General features: G+C 51.7%; 1 protein-coding gene across 1 annotated transcript in view; it reads right to left on the bottom strand.

Moving 5' to 3' along the window:
- Positions 1–2,050: 2,050 nt before the first annotated feature.
- Positions 2,051–17,544, bottom strand: part of CDKL5 (cyclin dependent kinase like 5) — a 39,733-nt gene continuing 24,239 nt past the window's right edge. Inside the window, exons 5-18 of the mRNA XM_078881138.1 lie at positions 16,531–16,667; positions 14,495–14,615; positions 13,378–13,437; positions 12,698–12,788; positions 12,047–12,236; positions 11,408–11,488; positions 10,258–10,409; positions 8,267–9,362; positions 7,015–7,095; positions 6,264–6,381; positions 5,535–5,625; positions 5,140–5,266; positions 4,733–4,930; positions 2,051–3,780 (exon numbers count right to left, since the gene is read on the bottom strand). Of these exons, the coding sequence (XP_078737264.1) occupies positions 3,355–3,780; positions 4,733–4,930; positions 5,140–5,266; positions 5,535–5,625; positions 6,264–6,381; positions 7,015–7,095; positions 8,267–9,362; positions 10,258–10,409; positions 11,408–11,488; positions 12,047–12,236; positions 12,698–12,788; positions 13,378–13,437; positions 14,495–14,615; positions 16,531–16,667 (2,969 nt within the window). The 3' untranslated portion in view covers positions 2,051–3,354. The remainder of the gene's footprint in view (positions 3,781–4,732; positions 4,931–5,139; positions 5,267–5,534; positions 5,626–6,263; positions 6,382–7,014; positions 7,096–8,266; positions 9,363–10,257; positions 10,410–11,407; positions 11,489–12,046; positions 12,237–12,697; positions 12,789–13,377; positions 13,438–14,494; positions 14,616–16,530; positions 16,668–17,544) is intronic.

Below are 17,544 nucleotides of genomic sequence, written 5' to 3'. Positions count from 1 at the left end.
GCGCGTGATCCCAATCGAGTAGTTTTGAGGTGCTCATTTTGATTCATTTCGCAAAAATTTGGACCGTGAGCCTGCACACGGCTGGGGGCCTCCTCATTTCGAATGACGTCGCCGGATGAATTTTTTTTGTCGCCTCAGCGTAGCAAGACGCCGCGGTAATAACCGAGGCGGCCTGCCAAGGTTCGAACCGCGGAGCTCTGCAACGAGCGGCGAGAACAAGGGGAGACGACATGAAAGGACGACTCAAAAGACGTCGTGTTACCTCGTAGAGACGCACACCTGGACCGGGTGTCCCAGCCTGTCCAACGCCGGTTCAAGTTACGATTAAGGTTAAAAAAATATATACTCCAAAGTTAGGGTCAGGAGACATCACCAGGATATTCATTCCCTAGGCGTCCACTACATTCCATGCACTCTCCCGGCGGACTCCGACACGGGACCACGTGCTTGGTACCGTATTCTCAAGATTGTACGGCGCTCCGGAGAGCGTAAGATTTACCCCAAACAGGTGCCCGGTGCCAATAAGTCGTCATAGAAATCTGGTCTCGCATGCACACGCATCGGATTATCAGATGCACCCTCCAACCTGTTCTTCAAAATATGGGGAGCACACAGTGCATCTTCCAAGAGGGAGAATACGGTAAATACTCCACACAGCACCTACCTGCAGATACAAGCTGATTGTGTCACTCCATCTCCCCTTTCGACGACACCTCGGAAGCGTTCCCACCTGACCACCCTGCGTGGCTGTCTGTGACCACCGCCCGTGACCACCCCAACTTAGCAGAGTGTGTCCCGTGGCTCTTGGCCACATGGGGCGTTTAGTTTGTGGCTCGTAGGAGTCACGAGCTTTGGCCACTCCCTGGTCAATAATAAAATGTGGTGAGTGCCCAGTGAAATCAACGTTTCCTTTTACAAACACCCACAAACAACCTCGCATTGGAAGTGAGCATCAGACACGTGGCATGTGTTTGAGTGTCAAGGCAGGTTCGGGTGAGCAACTCGTACGTTTGGAATGAAAACTCACAAGAAGGCGCTGGAGATGTAATCAGGAAAACGAGGTTGTGATGAGTGGAAGAGGTGTGCAGGGTGGCGGAGGAGGGCAGGTTACCGAGGCAAACACTCCAGAGGTTGCGATGCAAAGGGGAAAAGACAAAGCCAGATTGGTGGTGGTGGTGGTGAGAATCTGAGCAGTCTTTGAAAGGACCAAGAAGAAGACCTAAAGTCACACAGTGGCGACTGTAAAATAGCTGAATCTAGCAGAGGGTAGGAAGCGATGGTGAGGTGTGGTGACATCAATGGCATTGGCTGTCGATCGATTGTTTTGCTAATCAAAATGCTCATACGAACACAAACGCGCACGTGTGATTCAGAAACAACCAGCTCTTTAATTGCATGACGTCTTAGTAACGCTTTACAAAACAGGAGCGAAGGTATATTTGCTATAGTAACAATAATAGTTCTGCCAAGGTAAACATCAAAAGCTATACTTGAGTGCACTTAGATATTATTGCTGTTCAAAGTATCAAGTAGAACACAAAACAGCTCTTATGTTGTAGCCGCATGCCTCGGGGCCACGAGCCTGGGCTGATCCATGCACGAGATCGAAGCTTCGTTGTTGAGCAAACTTCGTTATGAAGATACCGAGGCAATGGTGGAGCAGCGACACCGCACTTGAAATGGCCGGCAAAGCAATATTCATCTCGTCACCATAAGCATCTTAGTTAGCCGCACTGATCGTGACCTGGGGGAGGATATTTTCAGGGCGTTGACAAGGCCCACTGGGCAAGCAGCAGCGTTCGCCGCTTGTTGAAGAGGTTCCCGGTTTGAAATTTGGCAGCCGCCCCCGGTTAATACTGCAGGGTGTATTCACTGCACAATACTACGTGCCGTCTGCCTGCTTCAGATCACGTGTGATGCCTTTTCGAAAACGGTCGGCCACTGCATGCCGGGTCTACACGGTCCAAATTTACAAATGTACCCACAAATTACTCAATTGAGATGAACCGCCTGGCAATATCGCCCCCCCCCCCCACCCCCACCCCTGTGTAACTACCGCAGCAGAACCGGCGGCGCCTTCCTTCGTGACAAACCCTGTGCGGTAAAAGCGAGAGAAACACCGGGGTCTCGTTTGACTCTCCAACACACCGGTTGTATGTTGGAGAGTAAACCTACATTTACTGAAATTGTAAATATTGTGGTGGGTTTACTCACTGACACACGAGCGGTGTGCTGACTAGTCACTAATTAGCATGTTCTGTTTACGTAACAAACCTTACTAATTGGCTGTCGGGTGGTGGCGGGTTTAACAACACATTTATATTTACGCCAACTATCCCAAAAAACCTCTACGATGCAGAATAAGAAGAGTCATGACCTGCAGTGCGGTGAGTTGTTGTGGCCTACGGCATGGTGGCTGAACACAGACAGCACGGACGGGACGACACGGTCACGCGATGCCACACAAACACACACGACTTCTCGGTTAACGACATTTCAAACGCCGGACGCACAGCCTAGACTCGTGGCTCCGCGACCCGTCCGTTTCGCGGATTGGTGCTTTCATTCGGTCAAACATTATTGCAAAAGTGCGTGCTAATTAAAGTGATAAACAAAAGATGGGACGAAACGAAGTACATTAAAAAAGGAGGGTAACAGCACACCGCATAAATAACTGTACGAAGAGGAGGCACACACGTGTGCGTGTGCGTCGCAGTGACAGGCAACACACGAAGCAAAGACGCGAACAAAAATTACCGCGAAAACCAAACAAATCTTCCCGTCGCGATATTTACAAGGATTATTGCAGAATATTTTTCAGAGAACATTAACGATTAAAAGCTTTTTTGCTTCTTAAGGTCGGACTCAGCGACTTAAATGATTCGCATCCTTGAGGAATGCAGTAATTGAGAGTTGATTATCATTGCATGCTTTAACGAAATTAAAGGAACAAAAACTCCAATATGTTCAATAAATGTTAAAAATAATTAAAAATAAAATCAAATTTTTTTTTTTTCAAACACTTGTGCCATGTGTGCGGAGTGGTGCTCATCTCCACAGCGGGTGCTGGGTTGGAAGGGAAAAGTCCACATTCCTATGGCAAGGACCAGTCTCCCTTTCGAGCACCCACTGCAGACTGCAGAGATTGGGGCAAATCATTTCATCTGCCCCTAAGGTGATGATGATGGGTAGATGGATTGATAATGATAATGATGGATTAATGATACTTCTCCTGCTGATCATTATTATTTGGCAGCTGCTGCTCGATCAGCCACTCTCGGGAGTCAATCCCTGCGATTGCAAAACACCAACCCCCACTGCCAATACTCTACAAATCACTCTCGGGCTCATGGCTCACAGCGCCGTCTCTCTGAGCTCGCTCACGCCGTGCCTCTTGTACTGGGCGCCGCCGGCAAGGCGGGCCTTCACATCCCACGGCTTCTTTGGCAAAGTTTCCGGCGCCACGGAGCGCTGCACGGGCTGGGCGCCGTGACTCCCGCCGCCCAGCGCCGGCGCCGTGGACGTCGCCAACGCCGGCCTCTGCGGTTTTGCGGCATGGTCGCCCCACGTCGCTTGCCTTAGAGGGTACGGCTGCAGGTGGCGCCGCTCGCTCCGGACTGGCTGCTGCTGCTGCTGCTGTTGATGCTGCTGATGAAGCTGCTGATTATGCTGTTGATGATGGTGGTGGTGGAGGAAAGGTTGTAGGCGGGGTTCTGGAGCCACGACGAGATTGGCGGATGCTGCCACCGTCGCAGAAGGTCGGCCCAGCAGTCTGATTGGCTGTTGACACGAGACGGGGGAGAGGATGAATCTTGAATCAAGATAACCAATTTGCTATTTTAAATACACATCTCTTCCCATTTTATTGTTATTCTTTTTCCTTAACTAATAAATGTTATGAGAAACTTCTGTTCCTCAATTAAGATCATAAATTCCCTTGGTTAAATCCCCGGAGAACAAAACCCACAGTGGAACCCCAGATGTCTGCGGTGCCAGCTCAGAGCGGTATAGTTTATCACAGCTCAACTCTGAATCGGCCTCTAACACTCAGGCGAGGCTCAGGCTGGAGCCGTTCTGGGTTGCTGTCTAAGACACACGAGCGGCTCAGCCGTGGATCAGCTCAGGCTCAGCTCATGGGATCCTGAGCACGGCTGGGACCATGCTCAGAGCCGGTTCAAATTAAGGGTGGTGGCTTTGAGCCGGCTCACTTGCGCTGGGAACCAAGCCTGAGCTGAGCCGTGACTCAAGAATGCGGGCATCAGTGTCTCTGCCCACTGATCCACCCAGGGTTATTCTTTGTTTAGAGATCCACTTCAGGGTGTGCGGGCAGGCAATCTAATATCATGGCTAAAATAAATATTTTTTTAATTGTTATTGCGAACCTTTGTTGTTTCATAAACTTTTTTTCAAGGCATGAAATATTTAATAAAACCGATATGAAAAACGGATATTCATGTCATGACGAATTTTAGAAAATCGGACGACCCGATAATCATCAGGATTTATATCGTACAACATAACCGAGTGTCGCCAAATCGCAGCAGCCCTGGTGCCTCTATTCGTGCCGGAAGCTCACCAAAGGACAAACAAAACGATTACAGAGTGAAGGGACACTGAAAGCGCGATAACCATCAAATTGTGAAACGTACGATTGTATCGTTAGAACCGACGCAAAGCCAACCCTAGTGCAGAGAGACGCGGGCGGCAGTGTCACCGCAAGCTGCGCACAGACCTGTGCGTGCGAGGTGGAGGAGGAGGCCGTGGAGGCGGTGGATGAGACCGAGTCGGCGCTGCGCTCGCCGTTATAGCGACGCATGCGTGGAGGTGGATCTGTCGAGCGGCACAACAACATGCTGCCGACGCCGCCGCCATCGCCACCGCCACCACGAACAGCAGCGCCTCTGTCCCTTAAGACATCCGGCTCAAGAACCTAATGCACGCAGGGGATTCAGAGACCGGGCGATTGTGAGTTTGTCATGGCCGATGGCAAAATCACCCAGAATCTATCCTGATCTCATCAGCTCTCGGAAGCCAAGCAACAAATACGCAAGCGAACAAATTCTCGCGTGAAAAATCAAGTGCCCAAACAGAAAAATGCGTTCACTCTTCGTGCATTTTTTTGGTGTAGATCTTCCAAACCTGGCTCTTAGTCTTCTTGCGGATGGCCTGCAGGAAGCCCAGCCGCTCCTCTTTGGTGCGGCAGACGGCGGCGGTGGTAGTGGTTGCGGCGGTGGCACCACTGCTTATGGAAACATCCAGTCCTCTCCTGCACACACCAATGGGCGGAGAGAGTCAGACTTGCAGAAGCCAGAAATGTTGATATCCATTCATCATCAGCCACGATCTATCCACTGCTGAATGCACCCCCCCCCCTCAAGCTAACGTCATCCCCCCCATGGCCCATTGCTGCTACCGCTGCATCTCGCTCCGGCACGTGAATCGATGCCGCGGCTCCATCTCCACGGTGGAGTCTCCAATGGATGCAAATACAGGATCTACACGGGAATTATTACCAGAGGGCGGCCCACACTCACCAGAGGTCAAAGGTAGACATCCGTTTGGGGCAGCCGTGCGCGTCCGAGTCTCGGCTTGTGATCCTGGTGGCACCATCCAATGCAGGCAAATCTGAAGGGGCGAATGAGTGAGCAAAATGAAGGGAATAGTAGGTAGGCAGGCACCGCCAGATACGCGCACTGGCGACTACGCTGCACATGGATCTCCATAAGAGTTTTTTCTTGGGTTTGATCGCGTAAATTTAAATGTGTCGCTAAACCCACCACCACCCGACACAATTAGTAAGGTTTGTCACATAAGCACAACGTGCCAATTAACGACACATTTATATTTACGCGATCTAACCCAAAAAAAACTTCTTACGGATAATATTGGTCGTGAAAGCCTATGTGTTAAACTGCACAAGGCATGTAATCTATGAGAAAGAAGAACTGGATCGGACACAATGAGAATCACAAACTTTATTTAAACTGCAGGAGGAATCCGATGAGACTATGCAGCTCTTTTTGAGAGATGACCAGTAAGGGCGGGAGACACAATGTACGAGGGGATGGTCCGGTGAAGGCATTTATTACATCGAAGGGAAAGGAACGAAAGGAAGGCCGTGGATCGTGATGTTGGAGGGGCTGAAGGAAGGGGTCGAGAAGAGAAGGATGATGATGGTGAAGATGAAGAAGGGCAGCCAAGGCCCTGCCCACTAAGGAAGGGTGACAAGAAGACGTAGAAGCAAAACAAAAAGTCCGCCTTGCCTGATCCGAGTTGGGGCTTGGATCTGTGAACCCCGTTGCTCGATTCCCGACACACCGGAGTATTCTCTTTGGAGGCTCCCGCCAACGCCAATAAATCAACGTCGCCCGGACAGGCCATCTGAAAATGACATCATCATCATCATCATCATCCACGAACAAATCCTCTGCTGGGTGAAGGCCTCCCCCCCAAACCGTCGCCAACTCTCATGGTTTCACAGTGTAGCAACCGGGAGAGAAATACGCGGATAAGCTTCGCTGTGGAAATATACAAGTAACAACAAAGCAAACAACATTGGGAAGGATGGCCGCACAGCCCTGTGCACAGCCTGCACACACGGCGTTATCTATTTTGTCAAGTGGGATAGGGCAGGACGATGCCCGCCGGTTGAGGCTGAACGACAGAGTGGCGGCCAAGCAGAGAATGCGCCCAAGAGGACGTCCACGACAGAGATGGAGCGACTGGAGCGGCTCGATGTGCGCCCATAACAGAAGGTAAATTATCACGGAGGTTTTCACAGCCAATATTAATATTCAGTAAAGATGTCTGGGATACTGGGTCTCGCCATGTTTGTGTAAAAAGACCCTCCTCCCCACCCGACAGAGCCAAACAAATCAAAGTGTATACAATAAAAAATCTAGATGAGAACCGCTTGCTCTTCAGGTTGGATCTGCCATTATTACCGTGGACTAGATTACAAAAAGTTCAGCGATCATTGTTATAAAAGGGGTGGGGGGGGGCTCTCATCCTCACTGTGTGTCGATGATGGGGGGCCCGCGCAGGCTGTCGAGACAGCACCCTCAGAAACGACGGCTTCACGCGCCTCTGCACAGCCTGCGTACACACAGCACAACGCAATCAAGTCTTGATCCCTCGCCGCTCCCCCCGTTCTGGGACTGCGCTCCCCCCATCCTAGAACCTCACCCAGATGCGGGAGAACGGTGGCCAACAGTGGAACAATGCAGACGTCCAGAATAAACGCCTCATTCGAGACCCCACACATCGTTCCTCAAAGACACCGGTGTAACTATCAACCGCAACAGAACAGCAACAGGCTTGATGCGCACATCCACTAAAGACAAGCCGCAGTAATGTGATTGTGGCCATACAACCCAAACAATGGACCGAATGGTAAACCACTGTAGTCTACACTGCTTCAGTGAACAGCAACATTAACCCAAATTGTCTCCTGAAGCCCTCTTGTGGCGAACATACATTGATGTAGTGACATACGACGTCACTACTGTGTTGGCTCGGTATGGATGCTGTAGGAGGGTGTCACGGAGGTCAGGTCAGGCCGTGAACCCAACAGGACACGTGACCGGAACAAAGGGGGGCTAGGGGCCCCAGGGCAGAGCTTGGGGGTCACGCCACGGCAGCTACAAGCGGGGTGTGAACAGAGCGCTGGGCTGTTCAACCCCGGGATGAAGACGCCATCAGCGGCCCTCGAGTCTCCGATCGTCGTTCGTGACCAGGCAGCCCGTCACCTGCCCTGGCCACGCTGTGTAGTACTCCCCGAGTGTTAGTGAGACTAGGAACGGTGGTCACCACCCTGTATATAATGTTCACGTTGGTTGTTATGCGTTAATAGTGTTGCCTCCAAGTTGAGTGTGCGCCTCAATTGAACCCACTACATTAGCATTTAGCTCCCGAACATGTTGCCATAAGAGAATAGCATATCCCATTGCCATGACTTAAACCATTACAATGCCCTGTAGCAGTCTCAGGGACCCACGGTGGCAAACATCTCTACGTGGCACGAGTTGTACATTGCACAGGCCTGCAAATGAGCAGTCTGCCAGTAGGGGGCAACGTTGCTATGTGAATTTCCCCATTTAAGTAATTGGCAGATAGTTTTTTTTTTAAGTTGGTAAAGTTGCCTAACCATGAGGCCAGCACACACAGCTATGATGAACCTCCTGAGAGAGAGAGAGCGAGACACCCAGCCCTTGGGCTCACACGCACGGCCCCAGCAGTGCCGGCTCCGTGTCTCCACGGCGACTACCTTCGCATCTCCCGCACCACAGTCGACGCAGGAGCAGGAACCGCCACCCGTCAGCGTCCCGACCGGCGCCTCGCACCGGCGCCTCCTCGTCCCCTCCCTCTCGCTCTCGGCGCCGCCGTACGAGTGCCGCGTGCCGGCCGCCGCCTGCCCCAACGCTCCCGGCGTCACCACCGCCACCGGCGCCGGCACCGCCGCCGCCGGTCCAGCATTGCGCCACCTCAGCAGCCGGCCCTCGCCAGCGACTCCCACCTGGCGCCCGTTCCTCACGGCGCCGCCAGCGCCCGTCAGCGGCGGCGGCGCCGCGGGTCGCCGGACGGGAGAAGCCACCGACTCGGCGAGGGCTCGCGGCTCGTCCCTCGGTTCGATCGGCACGTCGACCCGCAGCAAGCGCTCCTCCGCCGTGGAGCGGCCGTAAACGTCACGCCTCTGGCGCTGCCCGCTCGACTTAAGGTACCGGCAGCCGGCGCCGGGCTCCGAGCCTCTCGGCGACGTGGCGATCGACTCGGCGCTTTCCTTCCACAAACGGACGCCGGCAACGGCACCGGCGGGATTGGCGGCGGACGCAACCTCTGCGGCGTCGCTGCCGCACGAGAGACGCTTCTCTCGTCCGCCGAGGCTCTGCTCCGAGCCGCTGCCGGTCAGGGTTTTGGAACCGGTCGACGCAACCGGGACGGCGCCCAGCGAGCGACGCTTCTCGAGCGCAGGCGCACGTCGCGTAGAGAAGGGTAGTGGTGCGGTCGTGCCGTCGATCGGCGCTGGCTCCCCCGACGAGCCGTGGGACCGCCCGCTGGTTCGGAGTGACGGGAGCTCGCCGTTGAGTTGCTCGCTGGAGTTGGCGCTTTCGTGGTGCCGCGGCGGGTGCGTGCCAGGAGTGAATTCTGAACTGGTGCCACTGCCGGTGGTGGGAGGATGTGGCAGGGAGGAGGGCGATCCTGGGCAGCGATTGTTGTTGTCGCGGTCGTGGTTGTTGTTGTTGTTGTTGTGAGCGGGGAGAGTGGCGGAGGTGGCGCTGGCAGTTGTAGCCAGTTGTTGTGCTCCGCTCCTGGAGCTGTAATCCACGGAGGGGGCAGTCCCGGCATCCTCGCTTTCCCGAGGGCTTTAATAGCAAAGGAAATAAAATGAGAGTCTAAAATGAGAGAGAATAAACGATAGGTGCCTAACTATTAACCACCCCAGTAGCAAAGCGTGGTTGGCAGGGGCCCTGGAATAAAGGCTTAATAGCAATAATACATTTGGTGTTCTCGCAAGTTGTATAGCCCAATGCTATAACAGAGCGGCTATGTTTTGCAGACAATCAAGAATAGTTTAACAGTAGGGAGCGATAAAAAAAGACAACTTGAAAAACAATTATGAAGCGAAATTAAACCGTCAAAACTCATCTGGGCGATAATGGTTATACAGGACCTTTCTTGCCAGTATCAAAATATAAGAATAGGTTTTATCCGTTCTGGCAATAAAACAGTTGTGTTCAGATGTATATATTATCAGAGCGTGTTTTTGTTTGCATGTTCACCAAAAGTGCGTGTGGTTAATGCAGACAAGATTCCTTGCAAAAGGCTTCTGTTTGGTGTCTTTATTTGTACGTATTTAAGACCTCTTTTACTGCCAGAACGGGTAAAACCTATTCTCATATGACAATTGTCATATTGCAGAATGTTATTTCGTATCGCGGTCGATCGTGACATTATTACATCGCGGTAACAGTAGAAATGGGTCCCGCTGTAACGGAGATAACGGAAACCGCGACCGGTGCGTGCGTGCGTGTGCGTGCGTGCACGCGCGTGCGTGCGCGCGTGTGTGCATGTGTGTGCATCTGTGCGTGTGTGCGCGTGTGTGTGCGTGTGCGCATGTGTGCGTGTGGAAGTGCGCGTGTACGCGCGTGTGTGTGCGCGTGTGCGCGTGTGCGCGCGCGTGTGTGCGTGCGCGTGTGTGTGCGTGCGTGTGTGCGTGTGTGTGCGTGTGTGCGTGTGTGTGCGCGTGTGCGGGCGGACCTGTGCTGTGCGGGAGACCCGTGCTTGTGGCTGGGATGGGCGGGGGGGCAGTCCCGCGTTGGGCGGTCCAGCAGGCGCTGTGTGAGGAACGCTGGGTGGTTGAGACCGAGTCCCGCGTCGAAACGCTCCTCCGGGTCCAACCGCAGAAGGTTCTGCGTGCGCAGCGACACGGCGCGCACAGATGTGCAGACGCGCGTGCATATATAGGCACACAAAGTCAAACTCCGACCCATTTTATACGAGCTAATGACAATTAATATAATTCTAATGAAATAAATTTGGTATTCGTGCATAGTCCGAGCGCCCTGGGCTAGCACGAAGGCGCTGTGCTTTTTCTCTCCACTGGTAACTCTTTTCCTTATAAACACTTTCTGTGTTTAGGTTGTTATCCTTCCTCCCGCGCTTCTGATTAGCACGACTGGCTACGTACGGTGCAAAAGAACTCAAACATATAAATACAGGGTGCTTCAAAAATATGTTAATGCTTCGGATAATTTCCAACAATACCACAATGTGCCTCCGGTCTCTGGAGACCACCTGGAGAAGATTCCAGGCCATGTGTTGATGGTGAAGAAGTGGAGACTCTGACTTGTTTAAGCTATTAACAAACATTTGCTATCATGTTACAGTGCATCATCCGTTCTGTTTCCAATAAAAACGATAGTCCCATGTAAGTGTTAACATGTGTTTGAAGCACCCTGTATATGTTTGTCAGATCGATGTAGTCTGCCAGGAGGAAGCCGCGTTGCTGTGTGTAACCCCAATTGAGTAGTTTGCGGGCGATTCCGACACACAGACTGTTGGGGCTGGCGCTGTGAGCGAACGCCAATGCAAGCAGCCATTGCACAGTGGGGCGGTGTGACACGTGGTGACACAAGGGGGGTGGTGACACAAGGTGGTGGTGACACGTGGGGGTGGTGACACGTGGGGCGGTGTGACACAAGGAGGGGGGGGGGGTGGTGACACGTGGGTGGTGACACGTGGGGGGTGGTGACACGTGAGAACTCTACGCCGTGTTGGCCTTCATGAGGTGCTTGCAAAAAGCAACTGTCCCAACAGTCTGTTCAGGCTATAATGGGGATTTTGTTGTTGCTGATGTTACTGTCACTGTGGTTGTTGTTGTTGTTGTTGACTTAGCAAGAGCCATTACCTTAATGAGGTCGAGCATGACACCACTGAGCACACCGAGGTATCTGCGCTCCAGCGTTTCGGGATAGACGACGGTGGGGAACTGGAAACACAGAGACCGAAGAAGGGACATGAGTTTAGATCCCAGCCAGAGGTCAATTCATTACAGAATCAGAAGCGTTATTTACACTCGAGGAATCCCTGAGCTACGAAGTTCTTATTCACAGTTGTCTAGTAAGGGGGCGGGCCAGCAAGTTACGACAAACAATACAAAATTAATCAAACTCTTCATCGTTATCAAAGATAGCAAGGCACGGTTCTGCCCACACCCCCGTTTCGTGTATGTATCACCGTGGCGTACACACACACGTACACACACGTACACACACGTACACACACGTACACACAGCTCTCCGCACCTCCGATGAGCATGGCCGGCTACGTGCGAAAGAAGTTCAACATAACGTACAAAGATGAAGACCTCGTTTTACATTGGCCCCTGGCCCTGCTTGGCCCCGAGCCAGATTCAGACATCTTGTGAGGCCACAGCAGCACGGTTTGGTTCAGGCTCGGCTCGGCGAATAGGCCGCGAGGGCCCCTCCGTGCCATCCCGGTTCGGACTTGCCGGTGGAGGAGGGGTGTACGTGTGTGCGTCTCCCACCCTCAGGCCATGGAAGCGTGGGTTCCTGAGGAACAGCTGCCTCTGGTCAGGCAGCAGAGGTCCCAGGACCCGCTGGATGGTGTAGAGCTGATCGATTTCGCTCTCGCCGGGAAACAATGGCTGCCCGTCGCTCAGCTCGCCCAGGATGCAGCCCACGGACCACATGTCCACCGACTTGCCGTAGGGAGCGCTGTCGGATCAAATTAAAACCGTCAGTGCGGTGCGGTGGCGGCGCTCCTGCCTCACAGCAAGAAGGGCCTTTCGGTGTCAAGTTTGTGCGCTCTCCCCCTGTTCTTCGTGGGCTCCCCACCACCTCCCACACATACAATGTAACTTTTCTTGGTTTAACATCCAAACGCTGAAAAATTAGCTGGAAATTACTCAATTGGGATTACAGGTAGCAACATCGTCATTCTATGGGCAGGACTTCCGGGATAGACAAGTGTAATAACAAAAAGTACATTGACATTTGCGTCTTTGCTATCATAAAGGTGTGACGCTTCATAGATGAGTGTAGTTTGCAGTCGTTTCAAAGTAGCACGGCAATGTTCTTACGTGGAGGGGGTGAGGGGGGGGGCGAGGGGGTGGCGAGGGGGGGACGAGGGAGGGGGGACGAGGGAGGGGCGACGGGGGGGCGAGTGTGCGACTCACTTGAGCAGCAGCTCTGGGGAGCGGTACCAACGCGTGGCCACGTACTCGGTGTAGTTGGCGTTGCTGCCATCAGACAGGTTCCTGGCGAAACCTTGGAGATGAGAGGAGACGTGTTCTCATCCGTTTAGTCGTCATCGCTGGGAGGTGGCCGGCTGACATGAATAAGACCCGCGCTATAATGGCACATGAACGTGTGTGTGTGTTGCTGTGCATGTCTACGTGTCTCGGTGCCCGTTTGTATTTCTCCGTGTCTCTGTGTGCGTCTCCGTGTCTCCGTGTCTGTTTGCCCAACTGCGCATGCACGACCGAGGGAGCCGAGAGGGCCGGAGTGGGGGCCGACGGCTGATCTCTGCCACACTGCGCCACAGCCAATGGAGGGGGCAGTGCGGGAGGTGGGAGTTGGATGGGTCACTGAACACCTGGGACTTTGTTACGGCAGTCTACCACCTGTTGCAAATCACTGATCTACGTCATTAACAACTGATCTTAATTTGAAATTTTCATTCATCCATCCTTGGACCTCATTTTTATTCAGGGGACATGACTTGAGCCACGTTATATCGGGCTCTTACTGTACATTCGTCAACAACACTGTGGCCTTGAATGGAAAATTAAAATTCTAAAAATAACATTCTCAGTATTAAAATCACGTATCATGAGACACACAGATGAGAGCTCACCAAAGTCACACAACTTGAGGACGTCATCCAAGCCAATGAGGAGGTTCTCTGGCTTGATGTCTGCAACAGATTGTAAGAAAAATAGATGGGTTACTTTCCAAAACAAACTCAAATAACTTTTCAAAGACACATTCGTCAACAACACACAGAGACAATTGCGATCAAGCGACTAAAGTGAATGATAGTGATGGTCTGGAAGGGCTAGGAAGCTGACATTTGGACAACTGTAGAGAGACGTATGCCTCCCCTCAAACTTTGGGGAGGCCTTCATCCAGCAGCTGATTGTGGCAAGATGTTAAATACATCGCCTGGCATACAGGAAGTCGTGGGTTCGATCCTGATGCCTGTATATTTGGAGTTAGCATGTTCTCCCCGTGGTCGCGTGGATTTTCTCCGCGTCCTCCAGTTTTCTCCCTCCACATTTAGAAACGTGCGTTTCGAGTAAATTGGCTGCTATAAATTTCCACGTGATAAGCCACTTCGTTGAGCAATCATTTGTGGCCAGGTCGCTTCTGAAGAAGAGCTATACAGCTCAGTGGGCATTACCTTGTAGTTTTAGATTGCAAAACGACCACAAGAGGTGAAGGAGGGAATTGATGGTCAAAGGGTCACTGACATCAGCTCAGCGGTCAGGGTTAAGGGTCTGACGATGGCTGATGAGGGCAAAACATAAACATCTGAACTCTGTCACTTAAAATGTCCTTGGTTACGTTTTCAATCTAACTCACAATTTTCCACTGAGCTGTCGATTCTTTGTAACATCGCTCACATTTGACATGCATCCTTGTCTATTTTACATATTAGTACAATAGAGAGTGTCTGTTCCATGTTTCCGTAACTTAATTGACCGGTCAAAAAGAATCCGCCCAAGCCAACATATACGCTATGGGAAATGCATTATTTAACAATTGATTTGTGTTTATGTCCTCAAAGTGTCCTCAAGGTCAAAGTTATTTCCTGCTCAAATGACACATTGAGGGCAGTGGAAAATTTGGAAGAACCCTCTTGAAGAAGTCTTGAGGATTTCGCGGGTTAACCAAGCGCGGTAAAAAAATAATAAACAGGAAAGATAATCTCAGCTCCCCTGCTCTGCTCGCAGCAGAGGGGTGTGACTTGCCTCGGTGGATGATGTTGTTGTGGTGGCACCAGTGAATGGCCTTCGTAAGCTGGTAGATGTAACTTCGGACCTTCTCTGGTGGAACTCCGTTTGGCAACTCCTCCAGAAGTTGCAGCATATTCTGAGGACGGGAACGGTCGTGGGAGGGTCGGAGGTCAGGCAATGGATGCGAGTCATCATCAACCGTGATCAATCCACTTCTGGATGAAGGCCCCAGGGGGGGGGGGGGGGCAACCTGCCACAATCTCTCACGATCCTGCGATGCAACAATTCCGACATCTGATGAGATCGAGCACATCCCAGGTAATTTGGTCACGGACTATACAACAGTAAAATGACCCCTATTGTGATTGGTATTATTGTTGTTCCCTACTATAACGTGACAAGCTTGGTTACAAGGGGGCGAAGGAACAAATGCTTGTTGCCACGCTCAGCGGACCACACCGATGGCTCTGAATGCACTAACTCACCTGTTGAATATTTTCCTTCTGACTCAGAAGCAACACGAGGGCTCGCTGTGTAACACACACAGGCATCTTTTCAGAACTATCGTCAGCAAAGGAGAGACAGCTAGAGGCGCTGGTGTGTTTACTTTTAATTAGAAGTGTTTGGTCCTCATAGGTTGAAAAAGCCAAATAAGTAAAAAAAATGCAGAAAATGTAACATGAAGTGTTTTTTTTGTGTGCAGTGGTTGTTGCTCTGAGACCATCAGCTCCCCACACTTAATAACTCAGTATAATCAGAGATGGCCGAACCGCGGGCTTAAACCCAGCATCTCAATGATGCTCACAAGGATATAATGAACACCCTGAGAGTGTTTACAACACAGCTTTTATGAATCCTGTGAGTAGAAGACTCAGTTACCCAGGCCATACGCTTGGACGCAGGATCCCAGCAGTGCGAGCTCAGTATCTGACACAACCATTACGACGAGAGAGAAACACCCAGCTCCAGAGTTAAAACTTACGCACTCAATCGTGCCGACACGGCCATCATGAATCCAGCAATCCAGCCTGAACTCATTATTCCTGCGATGGAAATTCAGTGGCTCCAACACCACGTGGCCAGTATGAGCCCAATCAGCTGCCTTGCTACCTCCCATAATGAAAGACACCTTGTAAACCCCCGGGCCAAGCAGTCAAGCAGACAAAGAGGCCGATGTGTTTGTGCGCGTGTGACAGGCACAGTCACGCAACTCTGAGCTGCTATGAAATTAAGCGACGCGTCTCACACACACACACACACTCTCTCACGCTCACACGGCAAACACCTGCCCCCATGATTAAGAGTGAGCCGTTGTTCTTCGGCAGAGGTGGGCAATTTTTTGTCGCAGGCTGCCAAGTCAACAAGTTTGTGTGTGTAGGTGGGTCAGGGGGGCTGAGAGCCCTGCGGTTAAAACCTTCAGATTGGGTGTCTGTCTCTCAGTAGAGTAGTCGTGTTAGAGAAAATAGTGATGATTGTGGTGGTAGTTATGTTGGTGATGATGCTGCTGTTGATAAGTATTATTAATTAAAACAATGGCGGTGATGATAATGATGTTGTTGTTGCTGATTATGGAGATGTTGATAATGACTGATGTTGCTAAAGATGCTGCTGCTGATGATACTGCTGCTAAAAAAAATGCTGCTGCTTGTTATGAAGATTATGATGCTGTTGGTGCTGATGTTACTGCTGATGGGGTAGAGTCAACTCCCGATTATAATACGAATGAGCGACTGCGAGTCAATCACTCTGACTAAAGTGACATCCGGCCTGGTCTCTATGATCTCAAGGGGTTCGCAATGCATGTATGTCTCTACGTTGAACTTTCTTTCGCACCGTACGTAGCCAACCGTGCTAATGGGAGGAAAACAAGTATTTGAGACTCCGTGAAGATTTCCTGGATAATTAAGGACAATAGTACGGTGTACCCCTTTTTACAAAACCCCATCATTTACATCAAGGCCTACTTCATAGCCCTATTAAGGCTTCCCGTACACAGAGGGGGGACACGAGCAATCCAATGGATGTCACGGCGTGGAGCAGCGGCGTTTTACCTTCTCTACGTACTCGAAGACGAGGTGCAGCTTCCCTCGTCGCCGGAACGCCTCCCGTAGCTCGACGATGTTCTCCTGACGCAAGCGCCGCAGGACGGCCAGCTCACGCGCCGTCGTCGCCCGTACATCATCGCGGTCTGCGGCATAGCAGGGAAATATGGTGGGGGGGGGGGTTGATGGGTCGCAGAGGGATATTTCAGAAGGTGCAAGAGACTTCTGCTTTGCTCGCCCGTGAGTTCGGGAAGTAAGGATTCTGGCGGCCTGCGATTCAGCGAGTTGTCAAATTTTGATTCAGAGCGGCGATCATTTTATTTTGAACCACAGCTGCTGAGCCACGGGCCCAATAGGCCCAAAACGTCTAGCGGCGAACAACCAACAGCACTATCCAGGTTATAATAGGTAACAGTTATGAACACGTTTCTTGAATCCAGCAAGGTTATTATTATAAGAGCCTGGTGACAGAGACAACGGGAGGGAATTCCAAAGAGGGTCGCAGTGCGAGGAGATGGAGCGACGAGATGAGTGCATCATGTGCGGATGCCGCATGGATTGCTGCATGAACGAGATCACGGGGTCTGGCAGCGACTTTAGGCGGCCTTCATCCGCCAGTGTATTGATCACCGCTGAAGGTGAGGAATTCTCGAATCGAATCCTGTTTGCACCCCCCCCCCGACTCGTGACGATGAACCGAACTGTAAAAGGTGAATGGACACAAAGCTGTTTGACAAACTCCCAGCATACGTGAGCCAGCACAACACAAACACACACCCAGAGAGCAGTGGAAAGTGTAAGCAGTGGAAATACACCCACATTCCCAGGACCTCGGGGGGTTTTCAAGGCTCGGTCTATAAATAGTTATGGCGAGCTGCATTTCCTGCGTCAGGGCCTGGCTGTAATCGAGTCCCCATGTAGGTACGGCGCTGCTGTTCAGAATGCGGCCATGTGTGGTGGCGCGCCACTTGCGATCCAGCGCTTGGAAGGCAAGGGTTGGTGGATCACGTGGAGATTTGTGAA

This window comes from Lampetra fluviatilis, chromosome 60, assembly GCF_964198595.1.
Source record: "Lampetra fluviatilis chromosome 60, kcLamFluv1.1, whole genome shotgun sequence".
NCBI lineage: Eukaryota > Metazoa > Chordata > Hyperoartia > Petromyzontiformes > Petromyzontidae > Lampetra > Lampetra fluviatilis.
Note: the sequence above shows the minus strand (reverse complement) of the source record. Positions and strands in the feature narration are given on the sequence as shown.